Here is a 12,336-nt window from a genome sequence, read left to right on the forward strand (position 1 = left end):
AATTCTTTTGAATCTCGATGATTACGCGCACTTCGCACCGAATGTTGCGTATGACACCTGTTCCGTTTTCTTCCAAGTTCGATGATCTATCCGTTCTTCTCTTCTTCCTAGATATATAAGTTCGATATGAATTGAAACATAGACAAACTCTATGTCATATACGATTGTGCATCACCCTTCCTTATTCTTATGTTTTTCACTTTATTGTTTGTACGTCTCCTGAAATAACGAGCAAAATACACAACAGTAATAGGCAATTATGCGCACCGTATTTTAAATTCGATACAAACAACCAGACTGCCGACACCATAAAGCACCAACAAGTTCCCGATCGCCGCTGAATAGTAAGAGTTACTTTCACGTACATACGTGTCCGCTTTGAAAGAGTGCTTGTACCTCTCCCCACTGATCTACCGACCATTCTGTGGTCTTTTTCCGTCCTTTCCCTCTGTAAGGCTATGATCCGATCTGAAACGGTTCGATCCGTTTGAATTCGTACTGTTCCGTTTCGTTGCAACTTCTTCTTCCCCTTCCTTTGCGTTGCCCTTCTCTTTCTCACCCTACCTACCACTCTACCCCTTCTTGACTGATATCGTTGCCAGCGTCACCAGGAGAAGTTCCTATCGCAGGAACAAGATGACGTCACTTATAAAACGAAGACATACATGTATGTGACCGTACGCGAATACGACTGTCAGTTCCCATCATTGCTTGCCCCTTCGCTTATTTGAGTACATCTATAGTACGAGTTATCCCGTCATTCTATACCACTACTACATACATCGTAAATACTGTTTTAATTCTTACTGCTGCCGTTCTTCGTGCTTCCAAACTTTCAACAGTTCCAACAGCCATTTTACTCCTACTTTTGACTTTCTGACAATATCGATTACAGTTGATTGAGAAATAAACAGAGATAAACCGAACATTACCTGCGTATGATATATCAATTTGTAAATACATATCTATATCGCATCGATATCTATCTAATATTTAATATATTTGCATCTAACGTATTGATAACTTTCATTTTTTTCGTAATGATTATAAATCATCTTTTTATAAATCATTATTTATCTTTTAATTAAAATGTGTTAGAGAATAGTTGGAACGAGAATTAAAATTACATAACTTAAACGTAAAATGAAGATCAAGGAAACAACTATTATTAAGGTAAGCTAATTCAAAGGTGAAAATTGCTTTTAAATAAGATAAATGTCGTCAGTTATTTATAGCTGAGCTTTTATCTCGTATCTATACTCTTCGTGTGAGATTACGAACAAATCAAAACATTGTTTTCCGAATCTAAGAGAACTTGTGTGAAATATTTCGAGAATGTCATGATCTTACGTTCTAAGAGAACGTGTCAGACTTTTCACCTTGATCGAGACGTCGATACAATTGTTGATCAAGAAACGAGAACAGGCATACTCGGTATTACTGTGAAATGTGCATTCCATGATTATCAGGGCGCATCGATGTGAAATATGCATTAAAATTCCAACGACAACGATGAGAATGAAGAAATGAAAAAGATTAAATAACGAATTTAATCAAAATCGAAAAAAAGAATGCAATACAGTAATTCGGTAAATGTGATAAAGGAAAAAGTAACAAGATACGATCGGAAAGAAGATGTACAAGAAAAATAGTAAACCGACAGACTGACAATGAGATAGATAGTAGTATAAAAATGAAGAGAGGAAGAAAGCAGAGGGGAACGGGGAAGAGTACATTATAAATTCAAGTATACATAGGTATCGTCACATATGTATGTATGTATGTAGATCGGTAAAATTGTTTCATTTATCGACACAAATTAACCGGAATGTTTTGTCACGGACTGAATACAGGATAGAGCTGACACCTGTCGCTGCTTTTACGTGTCCCATATTTGGGGGACCATGTGACCTGTGAAGCGTGATATATTCCCTATATTAGGGCAATGCAACAATCAGATCGATCAATGTATAAGCGCTTAAGCACGCTTGTCCAATGTAATAGGAAATACTTTGATTTTTTTGAAGTTGGTATTCAGTTGGAATTTGTGAGACACAAAGCCCCATATAATTATGTTACGTCTACTCTGTACTTAATCGATGCTTCTACAATCCAATACATATCGCACGGTGCATCAAATATGAAACCTACGTACAAATAATATATGTAACAAAACATTCACAGTTCATATTTCATTTAATAATTCTAATGAGCATTCATAATCGTACATACATACAATAAGAAAAACAGAGTAAACATCTATAGAAATAGAAACAAGATTGGGATTTCATTTATTATGTCACTGTAACTATAACCGTAATCTGTACGTTCAGTATTATATTTCAAATGTACAAAATAATGACAATTTATCTTCCAACTAAATGGAACATCACGATATATAATGCCTCGAATACGATCTACTAATGTCACCTTCTTCTCAATAATAAGGTCTTCGAGGATTGTTCTAAAAATAAAGGGAAGAAGAATAAACATTTGATTAGTGGTTAAGCATATGAAACATAACTTTGGTATTCCGAAATTTTTTAGATGTTTGACAAAATTACCAAAGGATTAGGCCTAAATCTGTAGGCAAGCATCATCCTCTTTCTGTAGGCATCGAATTCATCGTCGTCCCTGGATACACCATCCGGTCTTTCGGAACCTAAACCAGCACTGTCGAATCTATTGGTTGCTCTATAGAAAAATGAGAAATGTCGGTACAACATCGAAGATATTGGTATTAATAAATAAAGTAGGAAATGGTCACAGATAGATCAAATAAAATGCTAAGGAAATTCAATAATACGGCAAACTTCTATCATAGAAATAATTCACATGTATTATATGTTTATATGTGAAATCAACGCGAATATAATAAGTACAATCAGTCAGGAACTACTTACTTATTAATGGGTTCGATGCGACCATTGCCTTCGCTACCTAATCCTTGTCCTTCGCTCCAACCAAGTTTTTGTAGCATCTGAAATCCTAAAGAATTGCAAACTTCGTTAATTTGGTTGTCAAACATAACTTACTGACAAAAAGATACATATATATTTTAATATATATGTAAATACATGCACGCGCAAAGAAAGGCAAGCTGCGTACCGATGTTATCTTCTTTTAGTTTGTACTCCTTGTAATCGCTAAGGTCAGGTTCCTTCCCTTGCTTAACTGCGTTATATTGTTCCATAAATTTTTTAAGTTCATCCGGTGGCAAGAAATCACCAATATGATGCTTTCCTTCTGCTTGGGCCGTCAATTCTTCAGCCCACATTTGAGTAGCCTCCATTTCGGCAGATCTGAGTTTGTGTTCCCAAGTACCACCTTCCGTCTCTTCGTCACTGTCGTATTCGTATTTGTGCTTGCCCTGTGCTTCTAAACGTCTTACTTCTTCTCTTTTTCTTAATAAGTTTTGGTAGAGAAGATTTATCTGAATGAAAGTTAGAATAAACGATGAGTGAGTTGGCAGAAATTACACATAGTTGAATTAACAAAGCTCGATCTTAATCTTAAATCTTAAATGAACGCTTGAAATAAAACAATTTTAAAATAAACAATCTTGTCACCTTGTAATGATCTTCGGCTTTTTTCCATTGCTCTTCAGTGAGATCTAACGTACCAAAAGTTTGCCGAGCATATTGTATCAAGGCTGGATCGTTCCTTGATATTTTAGTTAACATAGGGTTCTTTGTTTCCGTACGTTGCACTTTTGGTGATGGAATTATAACAGCCGGTTGTCCAATTTGTCCAGGAATCGCGATACCTGGCTGTGAAAAGCCACTACTACTTTGCTGTTTATTATGGCTGGTTAACGTGTTCATTTCTGCTACAGGCACCTTATTATCTGGATCACCCCATCGGCTACGTCTTTTTCGTTTACGTTCTTCCTTATTGTCTTCCTTTGATCGATCTGTAGAATTGTTATCGCTCTCTCTCTCTCGTTTCTTTTCTGTTTAATGTACAAATAATTACAATCAATAATGGTAGACGATGACACGATGCAAAAATAAATATACATTATATATACTTTGTGGTGAAACATGCTTGTTAGCGGTAGGACCTTGATCGCTATCGTCATTATCGCTGAGAGCTTCTTCCGGACAATAGAGTTCCGCGCCGGCGTTTTTATTTTCCTTAACGGATTTTTCAGTGCGAAATTTTGCCACCAATCCCCTGTACTGCATATAGGCTGCACTTTGCTTTTGGTGCAGAAACCTTGATTAAAACAAAACTTAAAACTTCTGACGAGTAACATAGTCTCCTAAATTAAATTCCTTTAGATTAAAAGAGACACAATAAAGAGAAAAAAAAATAAAAGAAAAAAGGAATAAGAAGAAAGAATAGAAGATAACAGGTGTTTTATAAGAAAACAAATCGTATATTCGTATGTTCGTCCAATATGTCAAGCTTTTGATTCGGCAATTACATTGAAGAATTTAGGTATCGTCTTTATTTTATAAAAGAAATATTTTATAAACTAATTAGGGGAACATACTCTAACGTATGTTGTTTTACGGAGGATAAAATAGTAATTATAAATAATTGTAAATAAGAAATGAAGAAAGACATTCACGTTTTCACGAAAGACATCAACGCACGATATATGTATAATTAAAAAACTTATTGGTCAAATTTTAATTACAATTTCACGTATCGTTATTATCAAATATTATCGATAAGATTTCGCTACTTGATTAGAAAGGAAGTAGAGAATGGAGAAGTGGTACAGACAAAGCAAGCATCGTAATACATTACACCTAGATGCTGTATCTAGTGCTTAAAATAGAGCAATGTTGTACAAAAAAGACGAACGAACGATACGTAAAGTGAAATAAAGAAAATGTGATATGTGCAAACGCTACACGTATAAAGACGCTATAGATGGGGGACCAGAGAGGACAGTAGTTACCATAATTTAGGATCTTGGGCATTCTTCTCTCGTGCTTCTTGTTCGATTTCATCCCCACAGTCAGCGACGATGCGTGCCAGCTGCTCAGCCTCTACGGGACACACTTAGAAGCCTTTGTCAGACATGCGTAACAACGCTAAAAACTCTGGATTTTGTTTTTGTTTCTGTAGTGTAGAACACGTATTCGTCTACACGAATGATCAGCACGAATTTGCTTTTTTGCAAGTTTCGTATTCGCCCACGCGTCTTGTATTCGGCGTATCGCGCGCGCGCATACGCATACGCACGCACACTTACATATTCTGGACTGCGCGAACAAGTAATCCATTTTACAGGAAATAACTTGTTCTTTGTAAATATAAACACGCGGCGATACGTCGAAACGAAGAAATAAATGAAAATAATCGACATATCGTACCTAGCTGTTCAGAGGCTTGTAGATCAGTCAATGGCCTCACTGGTGGTGGCACTTGTACATTAGGTGGTCCCATAGGTACCTGAGCGACTTGATTAGGAAGAGGATAACTGGTCGACATTAAAGAAAGCGGCGGTCTGGCGTTTGGAATTAAAGAAGGTGGTGGTACATTCGGAGGTGGAATATTAAGATTGGGCGCTGGAATTGAATTCATATTCGAGGCAACATTGTGGACTGGTGGTGGAGCGGACATCATCACAGATGATATTACATTTGACGGTGGAACGTTTGGGACATTTGGCACGTTTGACGCATTCGGTACACTGACCACGATTGTCTGCGTAGCCGGAATCGACATTATGCTTGGTGGCATTTGTGTCATTGTTGGTAACATATTAGGAGGAGGAATGTTTGGAGGTGGCAAGTTCATAGGTTGTAATGGTGTAGGAGGTGGTACACCGCATTGCTGTCCGGTTGAAGCTAAGTGTCGTCGCGTACTCGATTCTGATGATACCAATAATGTGGACGATAACGAAGATAATGACAAAGAAGTTGATGGCGATGATGACGGTAACGACGACAACGACGACGACGACGTCGATGACGACGACGACGACGACGACGAGGACGACGACGACGACGACGACGACGACGACGACGACGACGACGACGACGACGATGATGACGGCGACGGCGATGGCGATACGACGACGACGACGGCGGCGGCGGCGGCAACAATGACGGCGACGACGACGACGACGATAATAATAATGTCGATGAGGATAATGACGACGATGATGACGAAGAGGACGGTAACAACGATGGCGTCAATGACGATGATGCTGAGGACGATGACGAGGACGATGATGACGGTGACGATGACGATGGCGATGGCGACGGCAATGGCGATTTTAGCAATGAAGGTAGTTGTAGTGTTGTTGATGTCAATGTAAACGAAGAAGAGGAAGAAGTGGAGGAGGAGAAGGAGGAGGAGGAATTGGGGCAACAGGGCATGATAGCAGAAGAAGTAGAGCAGGAAGATGATAATGAGAATAATGGGGACGATTGTGGTAGTGGTGGTGGTGGTGGTGGGGATGATAACAGCAATGACGATGTTGGCGACGTTGATGACGTTGGCAACGTTAATGACGATGTAGATAATAAAGATGCTAATGGAACGGTTGAAGGTGGTGGTGGTGGTGGTGGTGGTAAACTTTGTAAATTAGATGGCATTGTCCGAGAAATATGAATATTTGGTGGAGGTACGTTGGTGTTTGGTGGAACAGGTTGCACAGGTATAGGAGGTGGAGGTGGAGGTGGAAGTGGACGGACTGTATGAGGTGATGTTATTGGCATTCTTGGATCTCCAGATTGGTCATCCAGTCTAGGGAAAGTGCTACACATACTTTTCGGAGGAGGCATTTTTGATAAATTTGGAGGAGGTACGTTGGTTACGATACTTCTCACATTAGGTGATGGTACACCTGTGAGATACGTTATAGGTTGAGATGCAAGGGATGGAACAGCAGATAGATTTCCATTCCGAGAAAGAAACTGTTGATTGCTGTGCTGCATACGTTGATCGTTAGAAGTTACTTGATTAAATGAATGTCTAGCTTCTGGACCTTGAGATGCTGAACGTTTAGTAGGAGACGGACTGGAAGAAGAGCTATGTCTTTTGTCAGAACTCTTTTCCCAATGAGAATCCTCCCTCCTGCGGTCTTTCCTATTTTCCCAGTCTGTATTTCTGTCGTTATTTCTTCTTCGTTCCTTATCCTGTGCACTTTCTTCCATTTTTTCTTCTATCTTCAAAGGAAACATCGTCTCTGTTTTTCCTGTTACCTTATTACTTGCAATTTTTTTAAATTGATCCAAAAAGCTCCCATCATTAGCAAATAAATTAATGGTTTGAGATATCACTGGCTTGTTTTCGTCTTTTCTGTAATGAAACATAAGACGTTAGATACAGATATAGATATAAGATATTACTAAATCAAAGTACTAAATCAACAGGTGATTATTTACAACAAATAACAAAAGACTAAAACTATTACTATAATACATAAATATTTCCATAACCCTGTCAGCTTGTTATCAGTATTTTGACATCCACACTGCAGTTTTATTCACACATGAAAACTAATTAAGTTAAAGTGTTAACAGTTAATACGAAAAATTACAAAAAGGGAATCTATTCACGCAATAATAAATATGAAATTATTCTGGAAGTGATATAGCTCTACTTACTTGGAAGAATTCGTTTTATTTTCTATCAAATTCGGAGCTATCGTATTTGTCTTTTTCAAGTTTTCCACAGCTTCTTTTGCTTTTTGCTCTTGCATCTTTGCTTGTATTTCAAGCTTTTTTTGCTGAATAATTTGCTCTTGCTTTGACATTTGCGCAAAACGTTCATTTCGCGATGTTTTCGAAACAAACGGATCAGAACCTTTCACACCACGGTACGCCATATTTATTGTATCGCAGACGACTCCTCAACACATCCAACGATACTTGGACTTGAAATCGACTAATAATTCTGGCAATCGCATCCACGTAGCAGCACTGGCGTATTACTAGCAGCAACACTAGCGCAACCAAACTGCAGCCAATTTAACTTAAATGATAACAGAGTTGAACAGCGAATTATGTATGTGCAAACATACTAAAAATTTCGATTAACATTATTATTACGTATGGGATTAGGAAACGAGTTAAGAAACAACGCAATATTATTGGCTTATATTGCTTATATAGATTAACCAATATATTCTTTGGATTATTATAAATATGAAGGAAACACGGTGTATAAAATACAGTTCATTATTGGTATACATACATGTACATATGTAAATGTAAATGTGTGCTATATACTATGCATACTGCTTACAATTTAGAGCGTTGATCATTTTCAAATCTCGGATACAATTTTCTATGACACTAACATTTACGATACAATACTGATTTTAAGCGCTTGGAATCGATACAATTTAATTCGTTAATATTATCAGAAAGGAAATCTGGTATTCTGTTCCAGGTTAATCTTCATTAAATAAGATGATTATTAAAATATAAATTTAAAGTGGAAATCTTTGATAATAATTTAATTGAATTGCAAATATAAATTTGCTTTTATGGATATTTTTATAAATTAGAAAACGATACAACTCCTGAATTCTCAAATGGTCTCGATTATAAATCATCTATATAATTACGCAGGCACGTGTATATAGGTACATACATATATGTATATATGTATTAAAGAATTTAAACGAGTTTTCATTTTAATTAGTTCCTTTAAATATCATGCGAAATAAAATGTTATCAAATCGTGAATTGAGTTTATCGTTAAAAATAAGTTCGATTTAACATCTACATGTTGATATTCCTCACGAAAGTCATATAGAGACAACAAATGTGCGTGTACGTAATATCCGGTAATCATCAACTCGTAACTATGGACACCGAAAACTAAATAATCTGATTATATACATACGTGTATGTATTTCACGTAGGCTTACGAACGATCGCATATAGTGTACGGGTCCAATTCGATGTGGCACATTTTATGCAATCGTACAATTGATTGAAAGAAGGGAGGACATATATATATATATATATACACACATATATACGCATATACATATTATTCTAAATTCAGGTTGACCAAATGGATGGATATTTAACGGTTCTCACAAAAGAAGTATGTAGTCGAAAAGCAACCAGTGTGTGTGTGTGTGTGTGTGTGTGTGTGTGTGTGTGTGTGTGTAGGAAAGAACGATAACGCATACGGCATTTCTAGACAATTTGTTTATAAAATTATTAACTTTAATAATTCATTCTATATGAAAATTTGTTCTACTTGTTCGGTAATGAATAAATTATACATGTATGTAGCATTCGAATGTTGAAGTTGGAGAAACAACTGAACAAGATTTCTATTCACGAAAAAAGATATTATTCGAAAAAGTTGAGTTATTCTGTTGTTTGATCAAAGCTAATTCGAAGCAGCATTTCGTAAAGGAAACAACCTGGGACACTGAATTATATGATTTTACAAGAAACATTGACAAAGCTAAACTTGAAATGACACGTATGTATATATGTATGTATGTATTTATGTATGTATGTATGTTTCTACGTAAAGCGGATGATCCGTAACAACATCGTACATTTTTTCAATAGAGTGGGAAATTTTACTTGAAAATGAGAAATCAGACTCGAACCAATTTTTGCAAAGTATTGAATTAAATTGGGAAAGAAGAAAACTCGCAAGGAAGAATATTCGAGAAAGTTTGAAACAAAAGATAAAAATGCGAACGTAAGTAACTTTTTATCCTTTCTTGTCAAGCAAATCGAAAATAAGGTGAAAAACATTATTGTTTCATAGAATCTGAAATACGTGTTGTAATACCTAATGTAATGTATACCTAATATACAGTTTACTATATTATGCTTAATATATCAATTATAGAAATGAATATCTATACATACGTATATGTATGTACGTATACGTATACATATACAATATATTTTACAAGAGGTAAATATTTTAGAGCCAAATTCTCGTCGAAGTTGTCCGCTACAAATTTAAGGAATGAAGTACGAAAAAGATCTGTGGAAGTAGAAGTTGAGTGGTTCGATCTTCGTTTGAAATCTCTTGACGGAATATGTTATTTGAGAATGAACGATTTATGCAATGAACGGTAAAGAAGAAACTTCTTATTATTATCGTTATTGCTATTCTTATTATTATCATTATTTTTATCATGTCTTTTATAAATGACTGTATGATGAACATTAGTTACATTTAATAATGTAATGCAATGGCACGCAGTTATAAAGCGAGAAGACGATGTTTGGATCAATTTGAAAAATACGACAGGAATATCGGATCGCTTTATGTGTATAAACTTAGTCTTCGAATCAGACAGAATCTGTTGAACGAAGAATATGCCATTCTTCAGGTCTGTACAATCTGTCTTTATATCTATTTGTTACATATTATCGTCTGCGTTATCAAAATATCAATTGTCAAAAATGAAACATTTAGAAAGTCATCCAAGCATACATGTACGATTGCAGGATCACCTTGTTGCTCAACGTAGTTTATATAAACGATTAAAGGAGGAAAGCGAGTTAGACGTAAAGAGAGCTTTCTTAGCGAACGTAGAATATTTTCGTGCAAATCATGCAGCAAGAATCATTCAACGAAATTGGAAATTATATTGTGCGCGTATGTCTTGGAAAAAAAGGAAAAGTAGAAGATATTAAAGAAAGTAAAATAAGCGATATATGCATATGGAGACACATTTTATAATAGAGATATTCGTTCATCTAAGATAAAATTCAATTAAAAGGGATTTTTCGAATAGTTGTTTAATCCAATTCACGTCGAATAAATATCATATAATCGTCATTTCATATCTAGAGATAAACGACCGTTACGATATCTCGACAATCTCGATTAACTTTTTCTGTATAGCCAACGAATAGTATTCTTTGCAATAAGTACTTATGGTAAATATCTATTGCACAAGAGTAATTTTAATGATACAGAGAATAAAACAGAAAATGGTTAAATATCTAACAATATTGATCTTCTACTATGTTTAGAAATCTCTCTTTCTCTCTCCATCTCTCTCTCCCCCTCTCTCCCTCTCCCTCTCTCTCTCTCTCTCTCTCTCTCGCTCACTCTCTCTCACTCTCACTCTTTCTGTCTTGCTTACTCTCCTTTCCTTTTCCCTCCTACTAGCTTTACCTCTTTCCGTATCGCCTTCTTTTCGCTCACCTTCGAAAGGTTTTTGCCCTTAGGGGGACGGGCGCATCACAGACATATTTGCATCTCTAAGATACCTACAGAAGAGGAACGACGAAAATATTAAAATGTATAACAGGTAAAATATATAAGTTAATTACTTTCTACTAATTATATGTAACAGATGTGACAGATGTGGTATCGTTTCAACGATTAATAGTTTCCATTCTATATTATTTGAAGATGCATCTAATATATCTGTGTCTCTTAAAATAAAACTGAGTCTCTATTAACGTGCTTAATATTACACTTCTCGCTAAAAAGATAGCCCAGGTGTGCTATCTTTAATTTCTTTAATGACGCGTGTAGAGTTTATCGTCTGTAACGTACAATATCAAAACATTATGAGCTCGGAATATGCGATTCGTTGAAAATAAGCAAAAATATTATGGAATATTATTTTCAAATTATTTTTAAAAATATTATTTTAAGAACGAAATGATAGCACACGTACAATAAGAAAATAATAATCAACATAAATTGTAACTAACAATAATTACTTATCAAACATATATACTTATTTAATAATGGGTACACCCCCCTTTATTTTCTATTACTTCTATTGTACGATTTGGTATCGATTTATATAGTTTTTGGATATAACTTTGACTTAACGTATCCCATTCGCGTATGCACCGCGAACAAGTTCTGCCCAGCAATTTTCAATAATATTAAGGTCCGGGGAGCGTGCAGGCCACGGCAAAATAGGTATATTATTTTCATTAAAGTATGATTGGACTAATCTTGATGCGTGTACAGATGCATTATCTTGTCGAAAGATGTAATCAGGTCGAGAAATGCGTTCTGCATGATTATTTATTTGTTCTTTGATTAAATTTATGTATCGGACACTATTCATTCTCCCATTGATGAACTTGATACACGTGTTGCCGAAATAACCGATGCCGGCCCAAACCATCACACTCCCTCCTCCCGTTTGTCGTCGAATTGCTGACATTGTCTCTTTTCTTATGTCATGAAAATAATATTGCAACCCATCAGGACCATCCAAGTTGAATCTTCTTCGTCTGAAAATAGTACCCTTCTCCATTTCTTTTTCCAATGCATTCTTTCTATCGCAAAGCGTAAACGTTCTACTTTGTGTTTCGTTGTTAACTAAGGTTTCTTTTTCAAGTTCGGCCTCTTAATATCTTTGCAGGATAGTAGAACTCGACGAACACTCGAAACACTGGC

The 12,336-nt window shown here is 35.9% G+C and overlaps 3 protein-coding genes across 3 annotated transcripts; 1 reads left to right on the forward strand and 2 right to left on the reverse strand.

The window, feature by feature from the left end:
* Positions 1–77: 77 nt before the first annotated feature.
* Positions 78–1,055, reverse strand: LOC117212718. Its single transcript, XM_033457722.1, has 4 exons — positions 1,014–1,055; positions 808–932; positions 291–605; positions 78–219 (listed from the first exon to the last, which is right to left on the reverse strand). Exons 1-4 carry the CDS (start codon positions 1,053–1,055, stop codon positions 150–152), a joined length of 552 nt encoding a protein of 183 aa, XP_033313613.1. The 3' UTR covers positions 78–149.
* Positions 1,056–2,177: 1,122 nt separating this feature from the next.
* LOC117212732 (YLP motif-containing protein 1-like) lies at positions 2,178–7,880 on the reverse strand. The gene is given in 10 exon segments (XM_033457750.1): positions 2,178–2,464; positions 2,565–2,694; positions 2,904–2,988; positions 3,109–3,433; positions 3,570–3,952; positions 4,031–4,218; positions 4,913–5,003; positions 5,331–6,032; positions 6,035–7,266; positions 7,575–7,880. Coding segments are annotated over 10 exon segments (3,384 nt in total). The 5' UTR covers positions 7,796–7,880; the 3' UTR covers positions 2,178–2,437.
* Positions 7,881–8,994: 1,114 nt separating this feature from the next.
* LOC117212719 lies at positions 8,995–10,951 on the forward strand. The gene is made up of 6 exons (XM_033457723.1): positions 8,995–9,027; positions 9,222–9,417; positions 9,510–9,645; positions 9,881–10,030; positions 10,162–10,291; positions 10,410–10,951. The coding sequence occupies exons 1-6, from the start codon at positions 8,995–8,997 to the stop codon at positions 10,596–10,598; spliced, it is 834 nt and encodes a 277-aa protein (XP_033313614.1). The 3' UTR covers positions 10,599–10,951.
* Positions 10,952–12,336: the final 1,385 nt, after the last annotated feature.

Source organism: Bombus bifarius, unplaced genomic scaffold (assembly GCF_011952205.1).
Source record: "Bombus bifarius isolate JDL3187 unplaced genomic scaffold, Bbif_JDL3187 scf7180000008359, whole genome shotgun sequence".
In the NCBI taxonomy this organism is placed as follows: domain Eukaryota; kingdom Metazoa; phylum Arthropoda; class Insecta; order Hymenoptera; family Apidae; genus Bombus; species Bombus bifarius.

Coding starts and splice junctions, on each gene's coding strand:
- LOC117212718 (XM_033457722.1), bottom strand. CDS start 1,055: ATGATTTATAATCATTACGAAAAAAATGAAAGTTATCAATAC. Junction 933..1,013: donor AAAATGAAAGTTATCAATAC/GTTAGATGCAAA, acceptor TATCATACGCAG/GTAATGTTCGGTTTATCTCT. Junction 220..290: donor ATGGTGTCGGCAGTCTGGTT/GTTTGTATCGAA, acceptor TCGTTATTTCAG/GAGACGTACAAACAATAAAG.
- LOC117212719 (XM_033457723.1), top strand. CDS start 8,995: ATGGATGGATATTTAACGGTTCTCACAAAAGAA. Junction 9,646..9,880: donor CAAAAGATAAAAATGCGAAC/GTAAGTAACTTT, acceptor TAAATATTTTAG/AGCCAAATTCTCGTCGAAGT. Junction 10,292..10,409: donor AAGAATATGCCATTCTTCAG/GTCTGTACAATC, acceptor GTACGATTGCAG/GATCACCTTGTTGCTCAACG.